General features: G+C 37.0%; 1 protein-coding gene across 1 annotated transcript in view; it reads left to right on the plus strand.

Annotated features, from left to right (window-relative positions):
- The window catches only part of LOC306881310 (ras-responsive element-binding protein 1-like), a 34,471-nt gene that overhangs the window by 2,225 nt on the left and 15,690 nt on the right, over positions 1-16,556 (plus strand). The window contains exon 2 of the mRNA XM_079435339.1: positions 11,224-11,312. Within this exon, the coding sequence (XP_079291465.1) occupies positions 11,309-11,312 (4 nt within the window). The 5' untranslated portion in view covers positions 11,224-11,308. The remainder of the gene's footprint in view (positions 1-11,223; positions 11,313-16,556) is intronic.

Here is a 16,556-nt window from a genome sequence, read left to right on the forward strand (position 1 = left end):
TTTACTCCACTTTGTATTCAATCACTCTGAAGTGTATAATATAAAGTCTCAACAGCCCTATTGAGTGGATGGATTCATTTTGTACTTTTGTTTTGGTCTATTTTAATATCGAGACGCAGCCTTGGAAATGTTTTAATAGATGGTTGGTACATCTTGATTAGCCTCGATTTAATATAGATTCATTAAAATGAACTCTCTGGGGTTCCCTAGTAGACTTCCTTTGACAAACATGCCCAACTGTGAATGTTTACACAGTGTAAAGGCAGAGGGACCAGTCTGTTGAAGTCCCAGACTGGATGGAGAAACTTAGTTGGTCACCTCTCCGAGCCGTTTGCCCCTAGTGATGGGTGTTCTGGTCACTCATCCAGGGGTAGAGATGGGCGTCCTGTTTCGTTCTGGAGCTATTTTTAACCTGTCTATTTTAGATAAGATTATGTTCCCTTTCCCTCGAAGGGAATGGGAAGCTTGGTTTGATTCTGGGGTGCTGGGTTTGCAGATGGATGCAAACTGTTTGCATGTTTTATACTGACTTTAAGAATGTTTCATTTATGGCCAAATCAAAAAATGACTATTGAAGATTGTCTGTTTTTATGGAATCAAAAGTTGAGAAAACTTAAAACTTTAAGGCAACCAGCTTTAAAACTTTTTGTTGTATAAAGGGAAATCAACAAGTTTAGAAAACTCAAAAATCTCCTACAAAAACAAGTTGAGAAAACTCAAAAATCTGCTGAAGCTGGTTGCCTTAAACTTTTAAGTTTTCTCAACTTTTAATTTTTTACAGTGCATAATTTACTCATCCTCATGTTGTTCCAAACCTGTAAAACTTTCATTCACACAAAAAAGATGATTTGCTAAATTTCTCTTTTTTTTCTCTCTCTCTTCATACAATGAAATTCAGTGGGATCTAACATTGGTGGATAAAAACAGAAATAAAGTCATACAGGTTTGGAAAACATGAGGGTGAAGAAATTTAAATATCAAAAGAACCAATATTTTGTTTTATGTATATTTTTGCATTGAAATGTAGAGAATATACTGTAAATGAATTTGACCTTCAGTCCATGCCTGTCAGTTAAGTTAGATTTTTGGCCTTTTGTAGTGAAAAGTTTGGGCATCTCAGGACTAAATTGTTTACTTTTTAAATTATAAAGTGTAGTAAAAAAAACTGAAAGTGAAACTGAGTCCTCATGAAAATGCTTTGGTGTAAGAGGGACATTGATGACAGGAAATAGAGCAGCCTGTGTGGATAGAGGAAGTTAGAAAAAGATAAAAACAATAGGTAGCATATCCTTACACTGTTAGTTTTATCATTAGTTTTGTGTGATAGTCAATCAAACAGGTCATAGTAGTCAAACTGTGATGTTTTACCACAATCATAAATAGTTTAGATCGCTAGCACTCCTTTTTGAGGAATTGTGAGCTTTGCTTTCACTTTTTTACGTTTGTCTGTGAGAGAAAAAGAAGACGAATCACACACGGCTGTGCAGGCCTCCTTCTTTGCCTCCCCCTGCTACTTCCCCCGCCCCTCTTCTCCCACCCTGCCTCTGTTGCTGACTAAACAGTTTTGTCAGCTGGCAGTTGCCCACAGTATGAATTTTTGATAGTTTCTAGAGAGGGAGCACCGTGTAGGGAGGCGGAGATGCTGAAGAAACGCTCTTGTTGCTCATTTAGGAGTAAAAGAGGGAGACAAACGTGAAAATGGCAGGTCGAGTCACATTGTGGAACCAGTTCGTCTTGTACTAGCATTCTTTGTAGGCTTCCCAGTTTCGTGTTCAAAGCACTGAACAAACATTTGAAAGATATGGAAAATATGCCTGTGGCTGATTCATCTGTATCACGTATAGGGGTTGCTAAAAGTCAAATTTTTGAGAGAAAATTGAGTTATGACCTGATATGTCACAAAATGCTTCTAATCTAATGACGCAGTGAGTGATGTTACGTCATGCATAATTTGATGAAATCTCATGACAAAGCTGTGACTTTTGTTTCATTTCCAGTTCATTGTAGTTATTCACGAGATGGAAAAAGCAATGAGGGAGGGACGGTGTGTGACTGAGTGCAGGAGTCATTTAACTGGGAAATCTAGGTGTGCACAAACTGTCGTCCTCATGTCAGTATGTCACTCTTGTGTTGACCTGCATGGACTTTGAATCATACAGTCTCCTCTCGCTAACGCAAGAAGAGCTTCACAGAGAAACGTCCTGGCTGAGGACAGATCCTCCTCTGTGTCTCTGAGAGTGATATGCAATGGGAAACAGATGTGGCTGGGCTATTAGCTCAGTGCTTTCCTTCAAAGAGCTTCAATTAGCATGTCCGTATACAGAAGACTTCATAAGACATGTCAGCTTCATAGATTTGTTATTGTAAATTCCTTGTCTGTCAGCTTTGCAACACAGTTTGCACCAATTTGTCTTGAATTTCCCAATTTTTGCCTAACAAAGGCATTGCAGCAATATTTGACCCTGAAATGAAAATTATTCATGATGTTTTAAACCCGAATCTGTTTTTTCTGTAAAGCACAAAAGGTTAATTTTTCACTCTTTTCCATTTATTAAAGGTTCAAAATGACACAAAAGCATCTAAGTGTTATAATAGAAGTGATCTGTATGACATTGCTCTGTTTCACATCTTTTGAAGCTATACGATAGCGAATGTATGAGTAATAGTTCAACATTTAAATCATTACTCACTGACAATCTTGACCCGCTTTAGTTGAGGAAAGTTTGATGGCCGATTCTTGGAAAATTAGCTTTTTTGAGTCTTTTATATAATTAATTGATTCTGTTCACAACAAATGTTTAAATAATTTGTTCACGTGAGTTTAGCTCACTAATTCAGTAATCTGGTTGCAATGATTAACAGTTCACTGGAGTGAATGATTATCATTTGGTTGCAGGTTATTGACGTAAAGTTTGGTTTGGTTTGGTTTTTTTCATTTTGGAGGTCATTTAAAATAGTGAGAAGGATAGTGAATAAACAATGACTATCATTTTCCTTTTTGGACTGTCTCTTTAAACAAGATATAACTCAAAGCACACTTATTCACCAGCACATCCATCTCATTCAGTGAGTGCTTCATGGCACATTATCACAAGATCATCCCATATCATCTGATGTCATGCTCAGTGGAGGTTTCATTACGTGTTAGCACCTTTAAAAGTTTTTTAATAGGACTGATTAAAAAAAAAATCACAGGTTATGAAATCATTCTAGCTGAATGATGCTATTAGTTGACTGCTATCAGTTGACGGGATTAAGGTGATTCAGGCAGTTCTCTAGCAGCCTCTCCCAAAATGCCCTGAAGCAGCGTAGACAATGAAGCAAAAATGGCGTCCTTTCAGGAGGAGAAACCCGGCCGCTCCCGTCTCTTCCAGCTCTTAGAAAATAAGTCACGCAGTGTGTTCACAGTGAATGTGGCTGTCCACCATCCTGGCTCTCGCTAATGTCTGATAATCCACGCTTGCGTCCAAGTCCCAGCTATGTTAAGTGTTCAGTACTTTAAACAAAATGATGTTAAAAGCAGATTTCTTTGTTCCCACACTCACATTTAGCAGCTTGCATAACATTTGCAAGCAAATAGTACATACAAAATCGTTCCTAAGCATGTGTGCTCCAGCAAGAAAAAAAGTTTTAGTGGAACTGTTAAATGCAGAACATTGATTTCATAAAATTTATCTAGGATTGTCAAGATTGACTTTATAAGTTGTACTTCATGCAAATGTTTAAACCATAAAGTAATTGTATTTTTAATGAATTAATCACCATTTGCAAAAGCTTGTTGAGGAGGAGAGGATTCCTGACAGAACAGGACAGGGAAAACAAAACATGGAAACGAGGCAAAGGTCACTCCTGGTTCTTTTGTAGCTCGGTTCATCTCAGGGTTCCAGTAAATATTAACCTGCTTATCACCGAGAATGGGACGTGTTCTTTTAGTGTACTAGAATGAGACAAAAAACTTGAGGCAAAACGAACACCAATGAGTAGGTATTTATAGACAGTGACATCAAATTTGAAATTTTGTGGCTTGAAGGTATTTACAGTATAGAGTTTTGAAAATATTAAATATAAAATACTTTTAAAATGAGCTAACCTTTAGCACACATGTGCAAAATGTACAGTCTTTATGGGAAAAATGGAACAAAAATAGTCAAGACTCGTCGTGCACTTTCACAGATGTTTATCCAATCAGATTCTCTCTAGGATGAGAATGTCCCTCCCCTAATTACCAACTGCAACCAGCTAGCAAGTAAATTGTGCTTTCATGGCTGTGATGTATCTAAAGCATATTGTCAGTGTTACAGTGAGCTCTGTATTAAAACCATAATTGTTCAAATTAGGACATAGTAATGTCCTTTATCTCTAAACTGGACAGCTTGCTCCAGAGTGCCCTCCGTCGCTCCACGCTCAGTAGTCTCAGGTAGATGTTCTCTGATTGTTTAATTGATTGTTTTGGATGATGGGGTTTACTCAAGTCCTCTTTTTGTTATTAATATGTAAAAGGTATTTACCAGTAAACTAAGAAAGCTAATTCTATCCAATCAGAGAGCCTCCCCTGTACCTTCCTCCATCCCCAACCAATCACAGTATTGTGTCTTTACCATTTACTCTGTTTACATGTTTATGTAAATGCAGCTCTCAAAACATGCCATTTTGTGAGCAGCCATGCCACTTGGTTTAAGCATCATTTTCTTTAGTTTGGGCTATTAACAATGTGAGTATGCCACACCGCAGTCAAACAGCTATGATTGAGATAATCATTAGATTGGACAGACTAAAAACCAAGTAAAGTAAATATACACCTTACCTTTGGCCAACCATTTCCAGCTGCGTAGAGGTCTGTGTTATCTGCATTTACACAGCCAGCATGTAACATACAATTAGGAGTTCAGAAACAAACCCTAAAAAGTGGCCTAACACAAATATAGTTTTGTATCCTTCTCATGATGATGAATTTAACAAATATATATTCAAACGTTGTGTAGTACAAAGCAAAAAGGATTTCTGTCTTGTTTTTCAGTACAAATGTCTATAGATTCTTAAATCAAGATGCATTTACTTGAGTAACTAAAAATTAAGTTTATACTTAAAACAAGAAAAATAAACTTAATTCAAATGGAAAAGAAGTTTATTTTTCTTACTCCATTATAGGGGTGTAACGGTACAAGTATTCCACATGTGAACCAAACAAATACAGCATTGTTTTAACCATTGGATGAGTGGAACTTCATTGGAAACTTAGTTGTATATATTGTTACTTTTGATAAGAAACAAAGTCTCATCTTTCAAATTATGTCCTTTTTTTCTGGAAATTCAAACAATAAATGCCATTTTGTCGCTATTTGATGTGGCGTAAAAGATGCCTGTATAAACGCCTCAGTTCAGACGGGCAGCACGGAGCACAAGCGAGCACAATCATCCCTTCCTCTTCCTACTATATAGTTTTAATGCAAAATAAACATGAATGAACATCTCATGCCTCACGTAAGCGTTCAATCAACTTGTAAACAAAATGTCACGTTGCCTTACCTCAGGCAAGTCATCAGCTCATTAGTTAATTTTTTTCTCTCTCTCTGTATATATATATATATATATATATATATATATATATATATATATATATATATATATATATTTATTTATTTATTTATTTATTTATTTATTTATTTGAGTTGTTGATTATTATATATAAAAATAAATAGGAATTAAATTTAAATTTGGACTCTATTGTTAATTGTAACACTATAGTTTAGAGCATAAGTAGATTTTTGTCCCTAAGAAAGAGCCTTTGTTCAGTAATTAAAAGTGTTTAATAAAAAAAAAAAAGCAATTTATGTTTAGTTTTTTTCCCCCTGCTGTACCGAAACCATAACGAACCGTGACGCCAAAACCAAGGTTGGTACCGAACTGTCATGTTTATGTACCGTTAAGACCCGTACTCTGTTAGCATACTTTTCCTCACTTAATTTTGATACAAATCCCAGAAAACAGGAATTTTTATATTATGTAATTTTGCTTCTCAAGTAAATCTGTCTTGATTTAAAAATGTTTAGATATTTGTACTGGAAAACAAGCAGTAATTAGCACAATTTTTTATTTTTTTGCAATGTAGGGTGAATCAGGTTGTGTGAACATATGTAAAATGCTAAAATAGCTGAAGAACCATGCAGCCATTTTTTTTTTTTAGTTTAAATTGCACTGATAGACGGTTTCTGATCCCAGATCAGTGTGCACACCAAGGCAAAGTACAGAAGATTATGAGGGGTCCACAGTAAGAGGGATTAGCATACACACACATATGGACTCTGCCCGCACAAAATGACTTTGTGAAGGTTTTACTAACATTTAGGAGCTTCCAAACCCTTCTTATCAGATTCTCTACATACAATGTCTATTTGTTTAACACGATAACGCTCTAAAACGATGCATTTTCATTAGTTAACGGCTAATGCTGGATGGAAATCATCTTTGCCCTGCAAACGTCTCCTGTATGTTACACCCTCACTGTCACCAAAGCCGCTCCAACACAAAGTCTCACTTATTTTAGCGAAGGCTGTTGTGTATGCGCGAGCACAGTGGATTATTTTCGCAATGGCGGTTTGCTTTTCTCCACTCTAGCTTTTGACAAGCGCCATGTGGTTGACAGACAACCTCCGGCTGTTTCCAGCAGTTACTCGCTCAAATAAGCCTTGCAGTGTCACCTGACTGCTCCAACCGGATTGGCCTTATTAAACGGCAGGGCCCTCGAGGAGGGGTGGGCCTACAGGGGCGGGAGTCAGTGAATGGCGGTTTCTATGGTGACCAGCGGTCAGTGATGTGGCCCTGTACTTTGATCAGGTTCGGCCTGAGGAGATGGTCACATTTGAGCAAGAAGCTAGCCATACACTTCCTTCTCAAAGAGATGAAAAGCCCATGTGTAGTTTATAATTAAGCCCCATCAGTGACTTATATTATGCAAAAGTAGTCTGTGTGCATGCCAGCTCATGCATGCGTGCATACAAGCTCATGCATGCATGCATGCGCGCGTTCAGAGGCGCAAGAGTGGGTGCGCTGAATAGACAAAGTCTGTGTCTGATGATAAGGACTCAGTTGAATGTGGGTGGAGAAGGACAGAGGGCCGGTCGGGGTGGATATAACAGACTTTAGAAGCAGAGAAAGCTGGCATGCATGCGTGCAGGCGGGAGGCTGCGAGTTCTGCAGCGGAGACAGTGAGCGTAAACATGTGTAACACTGCCAAATACAATTTCTGACCTACTTCAGCTCACTGGGAATACACTGTATTGTCTGGCCACAGACAGTGGCTGTCTGTAAGGCCTCAAACCTCAAATCCTTCACCAAACAGTTCATTCCGCTGCAGCAGAGTGGCCCTTAAAGATGGGTTTTGGAGAAAGACGGTGAGATGGACAGAGATCAGGGTGGGGGGGGTTGTGAAATAATGACCAGAAGACTATGCTTGGGTAAATCTGCACTGGGGTTGAGTTTTAAATAGCCTGGAATGCACAGTGCTGGAAATGGGTGGCAGTTCAGCGAGCTCGGCCTGCCTTACTGCAGCGCGTCGCATCACGGGACAGCAGCTGTATGTGACAGAGGAAGTTAGGGTCTCCTCACTGTGCTTGGATGGTTATGCTCCAGTTGCACAGACTAAAAGAGGGACTGCATGTGGCTTGTTGGGCAAAGAGGAAAGTTTTATTATTATTTTTTTCCCACTTAAATAATCACTATTATTAGCATCATTGTTGCTAAAGCCAAATACTTTAGTTACTGAAAACACAATGCATCACTTGATGCACAATATATCAGTACTGAATCATGTTTTTAGTGTATCAATATTAGTGAAAATATGATATTTAATTATTTTGCTCCATGTTCTTACATTTTACACTTTCTTTGCCTCCATCTGAGGCGCATAAAATTAATGCTTAAAGAATTTATTAACACAGTTAAATGTAATCTTTAGCAAATCTCAAAATGAGTATCTACTTTATATACTGTACATTGTAATTTTTTGATGCCTCAATTAATTTGTAGATTAATTTCTAAAAAAACATGACTAAAATTACAAAAAAAAAACATTAACTGAAATTATATATATATATATATATATATATATATATATATATATATATATATATTACACACACACACACATATATACATTTTATTTCAGCTAATTGTCAAGGCAACATTCCTAATTTTCATTTAGTTGAAGTTGTAGTGCTAAAATAACTAAAGAGAAATAAACTAAAATTAAAAGCTTAATAAAAAACTGAATAGATATACTTTTTAAAAAAGACTAAAACAACACAAACAAAATTACTTAACCTTTCAAATAAAAAAATAAAATCTAATTTAAAATATGAACAAAAACTATAATATTATGCCACTGATACTGAAATAACACTAATTGTAGCATTTAAAATGTCTGGTTTTAGTTATCAGCCATAAAATGACAGGTTAACAGAATCGTCTCGAATTGGCCAGTGCATCCCTATCAAATGCTTTTAGGAGTAATAGCCAGTAGCTCGTGCAACACACGCTGTGAGCATCCCTCTGCCAAACACAAATAAAGCATATTTTTGGATCTTCTTGACTTCTCTCACTGGACTTCATCCTCTCTGTTTGATATCACGGGCTTTGCTGGAGCTCCTGGCTTTATTGCCTGAAACAAAATGGTTGCTGTATGCAACAGAAGCCAAAGGTCATTTCAGGGCCACCTGTTTGGAGTGACAGCTGAGTGCTGCTTTGCCAAAGGCCTCATACGGCCCCCCATTAACCCCTCGTGTTCATTCCAATCAAGCACATTTCTTGATTTGTCTCGGTCTCTCACTATTCCCTCACCTGCTGGAAAATCCAGCCGAAACCAGTGATAGCTGTGTTTTGGAACATGATCGCTGGTGTCTAGTTAGTCCAAGATCAGTCAGGTGCCCAACAGCTGGTTCCCCAGTTTGGACCATCTTGGGCCAGTTAGAAACCAGCTAGCATGTTGGTTTTAACTGGATTTTTTGTTTTTAATTTTCTTACTTTTCTTATTTGATATGAAGAATTGCAGTACTCTTTTATAGTTAATGTAACATTTATAGGGATTATATTTTTAAATGACCCGATAATTTAATATTTATCATTTCAGGTTTTATTTTTTGGCCTGGATACAATTGCGGAGCACTGAAGGACACATTATAATCAATGCAGGACCTTTAAAAAGAGAGCGTGCAGCAAAATGTGTTTGCGATGAAACAAGATGGAGTTTGTTAGGAGGAAGGAGGTGAACCACCCAAAGAGAGAGAGCCCCCATCCCCAGCGAGACCCTTCTATCCTGCCACCTCCCCCACTCAACACAAACACACATATACACACACGCTGAAACTGATACAGGAACAGTGTGGAGTGTAGAGCCAGCAGAACGCGATAGCCCCATGAGCAAACACCTGCCCACCATCCAACACTTGCCTGTGCCTGTCACGCAGGGATGCAAGAGCTTTGACACACTCTTGCCTCAGACACACACTTTCATTTTTCTTTTTCCAGTTTCCCTGTCGTTTAGGCCTTCTTAATAGCATTATATTGGCAAAGTGTGCTGAAGTCTTTCTATTTCCTGTCATGCTTACGGTTATATTTATTTATTTGTTTACATTTTTACATTTAAAAGTCATTATTTATTTCTAAAATGTATTTATATGTATTTTTGATGAAAATGTCATATTTAGTTAGTATTTTGTCATGTAATAATCAGTATTTGTCATTGTTTTTCTTCATATATACACTTTCATTTAAATGTTTTTTAAAATATTTTTTAAAGACGTCTCTTGCTCGCCAAGGCTGCTTATGCAGTTAAAAAAATTCCAATAAAAACAGTAATATTGTGAAATATTGTTGCAACTAAATTATATAGCCTTGTTATATCCTTGTGATGGCAAAACTGAATTTTCAGCATAATTTCTCCAGTCTTCAGTGTCACATGATCCTTCAGAAATCTTTCTATTATGCTGATTTGGTGCTCAGGAATTGTATTATTTATTCTTATTATCAATGTACAGCATTAATTTGCAGTAGAAATCTTTTGCAACATTATAAATGTCTTTACTGTTTAATGCATCCTTGCTGAAAAAATAATAAATTTCTTTAAAAAAATATATTATTGAAAACAAACATATGAGCAATAGAGGAAAACATTTTATTCAGTGTGAATAACATTTTAGTTCAAATTAATGTGTAAAGTATCAGTCCAAACTTTTATCATTCCTCCTCTAAAAACATTGTTCGTGCATCGTTACAGATTTTCTCATCATATTTTCACCAACAATATGGTTTAATTCTAATCTTTTAATTATCATTGTTTTTGTCTCATTGATTTTTTGACAAAATCAAAAAGCCTCATCATGAACACAAAACAAAACCTCTCTCAAAAACTTTAAGAGAAGACACAAAAGTGCAAAAGGGAACGAAATGGGCAACTCAAACTTACAGCAGCATGAGCTCCATCATGCTGTATCACAGTAGCTTCTTTGCTGTATAAAATGTGCACTCTAACCCACATCACATGAAAGACTGTCAGACCCACATATGTTTTTCCTGACTGCATAATTTGGTATAAGCCTGTTTTGCGCATCCTGACAATCCTAAGCTCCGTCCATCTGCCTTCCATCCATCTTCATAACGTCATCCGCCACACCATCCTCTCTCTATCCCCTCATCCTCACGCTCTTCTGTCTCCTTTTGTTCCTGGGTCTTTTAATACCAGCTCTTGTGATATGCTGTTGCAGTAGTAACGTTCCCTGCAGATGCCTGTAGCACTAGCTCCTGCACTCACCAGAAAGGAAACTTGGCAGTGTGTGACTTTGTGTTATGTGATGGTAGCGCGTTTCAGTTTACCAGCTCAACAAGAGGCCTGAGGCTGGATCTCTCCTGTTACCTTTACACTACAGAGAGCACATCTGAAATGATGTCACTCTTTCTCATGTGGCCTTTTCAGGTCGCTGTCTCTTCCCGGACCTTGCCTCATGGGAAAACATGCTCTGAATCCACTATAGCCTGAAGGATTTCTCACTTTAATCCTGAAGGAAAAACACCTCACTTTAATTTTCTTGCTTACTCAGCGACTTGGCTACCTTTTAGCTCTTGTGTTAATGTGTGCTTTTTTAAACATAACACATGCATTGTTTATACGGCTTTCTTGCGGTTTAACACTTGACGCTTTGTGTAGTAATTGTGTGTTTTGCTTGCTTTCAGTATGAGCAGAGGTCACTGTCCCTCATCCTGCGCCCGTGACCCTGTGGTTCCATGACCCTGTGACGTGTTTAGCCCAGACCTTAAAATGGGTAAATATGCAAAAGACACCTGACACTACTGACTCCTCTGTGTGTGTGTGTGTGTGTGTGTGTGTGAAGTTGCAGCATAGGTGTTGGGTTCAGATGTCAGGCCTATGACAGATCTCTTAATCCATACACTGTTAAAAAACATTTACAGGGAAAAACAATGTAAAGATGCTTCAGTAAAATCCAGTTAAGTAGTTACTTTACCATATATGGTGCACCATTGTAAATGGTTTAACATTGCATAATATATCATTTTAAATTATTGTAAAATGTATAGTTTTTACAAGTAAATTTCTATATAATTTACAGTGAGAAACAGTAAAAGGACATTTCCAGATGTTATTTTTTTATACAGATGGTATTTTTTCTTTTTGTATATGCCCATTTACCATGAACTCTTGTTCATCATCTGGATTTCTGTTGTACTACCTGAATTATAATGATTGGTATATTAAAGAGTTAGTTCACCTAAAAATGAAAATTAGCCCATGATTTGCTCACCCTCAAGGCATCCTCCTAGGTGTATATGACTTTCTTCTTTCAGACGAGTCCAATCTGAGTTGTATTAAAGGAACACTCCACTTTTTTTTTAAAATAGGCTAATTTTACAACTCCCCTTACAACAGTTGAGTTTTACCGTTTTTGAATCCATTCAGCCGATCTCCGGGTCTGGTCATTGAATGGTTATGATATAGCTGGGGACTACTTGTGTAGTATCATATCAAAAAAGTGAAGTGTTCCTTTAAAAAATGTCTTGGCTCCTATAATGTATTAAAAAATCTCCAAGCTTTATAATGGCAGTGAATGGCTGTTATTTTTCAATTGTCCAAAAGAAGACCGATAAAGTGCATCCATCCATCATGAAAAGTGTCCCATACAGCTGCAGGAGGTTAATAAAGCCCTCCTGAAGCAATTTAATGCGTGTTTGTAAGAAAAATATCCATAATTAAAACTAATAAACAGTAATCTCTAGATTTGTTTTTCACAATGTAGGCATAAAATATTTAAAATAAAATTAGCATTTTACCAGCACATCTGTGTGGATTGTCAGGAGGTGTTGCTCAACCTCCATTAAGAGATTAGTAGACCCAAATATATTCTGTCATCATTTACTCACCTTATTGTCATTAAAAACCTGAATGACTGACTGACTTCTAGGGAGATATTTTGAGGAACTCTGGCAACCAAACAACACTGAACCAAATTGACTTTCTTTGTACAGACAAACAGACATTTTTCAAAATGTACTTTTTATGCTTCACAGAATAAAGAAAATCAAACAGGTTTGGCATGACATGACAAATGATGACAGAATTTTAATTTTGGGGTAAATTATTCCTTTAAGGCACTTAAAATATTCCTCACAGTGCGCATGTTGGTATAGACAGAGCATCTTTATTTAGATGTCAGCGCATTGCAGATTGAGCTGATTTTCCAAAATTAGACAGAGAAAGAGGAGTGGTTGAGTAAGTGAGATGGAGGATGGTCTGTAAGATGGAGGATGATAACGGGGAAGAACAGGGGAGCTCTGCAGTGTAGAGGAAGCAAAGGAGAAGAATGGCTCAGCATTCCCTAGAACTTCCCAGCCACCACACCAAACAGGAAATGCACAAGTTCCCCGCTTTCTCTCTGGTGGAACAGAGAGGGAGGGGGGTCAGACTTTCCATTCCTCCGTGTACTTATGAACGAAAAGAGGAACAAAACAGTCCAGAACACTCTGAATGAAAGCATAAATCTACTGTGAGCATTCATGCAGTATAGGGGCAATCCTTGGGATTTTGAGAATGTTTGAGAATGTTTATTGCTGTGCTCCAACACCGTGGGGCAATCCCAGAATCCATTGCAAAAAGCTCAGTGAAATTATTATTATTTTTTTCATTTTGACATTGTAAGCTTTGAGAAGAAGGTATTGGACCAGAGCTAATATTTTCTTCAGAGTTTCTATGGATGAGCCTATATGCCTCATTTTCTGATTCCTGTTGTCCCGTTGCTTCACCTGAGTCTGTAAAAGAGAGTAATGGTCCAGAGCAGATGGACTCATCATTATCCAGTGTTATCTGTTCCCAGTAGGAGGGAAGGCCTATATAATCCCCACACTCCTATTAACTGAGACACATTTATAACCTGTAGGAGGTCATGTGCTTGCCTGGACAGTGTCTATCAGAGCATCAGCACTCCTTTATTCCATTTATCCTTTTTATTCTTCACATGTATAAAGTCTTGAATTATTACTGCTTACATTACTATTATTATTGCTCGTACTTACTTTACATAGCTTTAACATAATTTTAAACAAGCCGGTGGTCTCATAGCAACACCTTGGCATCCGCTCCCACAACATTAAAACACTGCAGCAGCATATTTTTGTTTACTTGTACACTACTGTTCAAAAGTGTGAAGTTAGTAAGATTTAGTTTTTAAAGAATTAATATTAATATTTTTATTCCGCAAGAACACATTAAATTAATCAAAATAACAGTACAAACAAAAAGATAAATGCTCAAATAAATGAATTTTCTTCCCTCATATACCAAATATCTTGTCATTATATTAGTTCTATAAGCCATATGATGATATGTTTAACTGTGATGTCCATCTGTCATTATTAGCTCCAGTGGCTAATGAATTACTGTCTTTAAGCCTGATCCTCTCAATTAGTCCAAAGATGCTTGGCTAATAACAGCTCATTAATCTCTGATAATCTCTGGATCTATGCTGTATTGCTATCTCAGCTCGCAACACTTACATCCAGCATCTGTGAGGCTGATAACTGTATTGAACAGTGGCGTGCGGTGGTGTTTTACCACCAGTAAAAAGGCAGTTATATATATATATATTCATGCCCCTGATACATTAATGTTTCCACTAAGTGCAAATAGCTCGATTCTATTTACACCTAGCAGGGTTTTCTGCTATTTATACTACTTTTTGCAAATAGTGGCAATTATCTGCACCTCAGTATTGTAGTACATTATAAAACAGTATGCAATAATAACATATTGAGTGTAAATTATAATTTTAATTCATATTATTAAATGGATGCTGCCTTATTGGGACAATAAATCCCTCCCTACACCTACCCTAACCCTACCCGATACTTTAAGTTCAACTTTTAGATTATTTCCTTCATTATTATTGAAAATGCATGCCTTTCCGACGTGATATCTGATTTGAAAAGGTAGGGAAAAAAAGTTCGGCAAAATGCGGATTCGAACCAAGTTCGATCGCATCAAAAACATCTTCAACACGTACTTCACCGTCTGCGCCACTGGAGCTGTTATTGAATGATAGTCTTCTGTAATGCTTTGTAATCACACGCTGGTGGTGGGCGGAGTTAGTGTAAATAACCTCTGCCACAAGGCGGCCTGTATGCACTTGTAAAAAGACTCTGTTTTTTATTTGTGAACTGAAGTTCAGCTGTTCTTTTTTAATAGTCAACTTATTTTCGGGTCATCGTCATAAAAGCCCTGTCACAAATATTGTCACAAGCACGAAGATACAGCTTTCGTTTCATCAAGCTAAATGCTCAATAAAAACTGACAGTCATCACGTTTTCAAGCCATTTCATGTTTTATTTTGACGTGACACAAAGCAGTGATATCTAAGAACTCATCTGTTCCATCTTTACTTGACCCTCTAACTCTAGCACTCTCTGTTCTAATTTTATTTTATCTATATGTCTTTTTATTTAAAAAAAATTATAATAATAATAATAATTATCTGTACTGCGTTAGGCTAACCAAGACTTGTAATAGCGTTTGCAAGTTGTTGCTCTTTTGTTGGTTTTGATTGCTTCTTATGTCCTCATTTGTAAGTCGCTTTGGATAAAAGCGTCTGCTAAATGACTAAATAAATAAATCTAAGCTAAGCGGGAGAGTTGCTTACTTTATAATTACTCAATAACGCCATAATTTTCTTCATTCAGACGGAGAGCTCGCACGAAAACAAGAGGCGGGATTTATCGCAAGAACCAATCACATCCAATCATAACCGATCATATCCAATTATAGCGCGATGGAGGCAGTGCCTCCTCTCATGTGACTTTCCCCTATTCATCTCAATGAGCTCATCTCAAAGTCACCGCACGCTTTAGGGTCTCTGTTTTAAGTCTATGGACCGAAGGGAGGCAAGCCTCCGCTGTAACTTTACCCGCGGGTGTTGCTGTTGGACAGTGTTATTTTATAAAAAATGAGTGACTTTTAGACTTTTAATATCATATGTAGTCATATTTGCGCCGTTTTATTTTTGTAATATAGATTATTTTCTCATCCAATCTTGAGGAGAGGAGACACTGCCTCCCTTGCCTCCTCGAAGGAAACGGCCCTGGTATTGAGGCTACACACTCTAAATTATCATTTATCCTTCTCATTCTTATTCTTCTTAAAAATATTCAATAGGTGTGTTTCCATTACAGATTTGCTCAAAACGTTTGCGATATTTTATAAATGTCGATTAAAATCTATCGCGAAATGGTGGCTTTCCATTAACCATACATATGTGTTTCTTAGAGGTTATAGTAAATTAAAGAATGATCTTTTTTTTTTTTTATGCATGCCAGGTGACCTGTAAATGCGAAAAAAAAAACTGTTTCCATTGCAGCTTTGCGATATTCCTTTTTCAAATTGCATGAAAAAACACCTCATGTATGCGTAAAAACTTATTTTGCGATATATAGGAGTTTTTGCAAAATTGACGTGTTTCCATTAGGTGTATTTTCAATTTGCAGTTTCAGTTTATGCAATTTGAAGGGTAATGGAAACGCAACTAATGAAATCAGATTTTTTTATTTTGAAAGAAATGAATACATTAATTCAGCACGCAAGCATTGAAATGATCCTCGGTGGATTTTGAAATAAATAAATTGGCACAAAGATGCACATCATTGGCTTTAAGTGAAACTTTTTCTGTGTCAGGCTTTGAGGGCCTGACAATGATAGCGATCTGCAGCAACACATTGACCAGATGTCATTTGTTTTAGTGAAAGTGGACGGTTTCTGTCGACATAAGCAACAGCGACCATTGGTGATGCAATTTGGACGTGTTGAGAGTTGAGAAAAGTCTAGCTTAATGCAAATGAGAAGCAGCACTATAGAGATTTCAATTATCTATTTGATTTGTGGTCAGAATTTGAAGTAATTCGACATGAGTTTAATTCATACACTAATAATCGTTCATTTTAAGTTTGATATGATGGATAGCAATGCTTACTAGCAACCTGGTGACCTCAAGTGAAAAATCTCTGTCAGT

Source organism: Barbus barbus (assembly GCF_936440315.1).
Source record: "Barbus barbus genome assembly, chromosome: 15".
Lineage (NCBI taxonomy): Eukaryota > Metazoa > Chordata > Actinopteri > Cypriniformes > Cyprinidae > Barbus > Barbus barbus.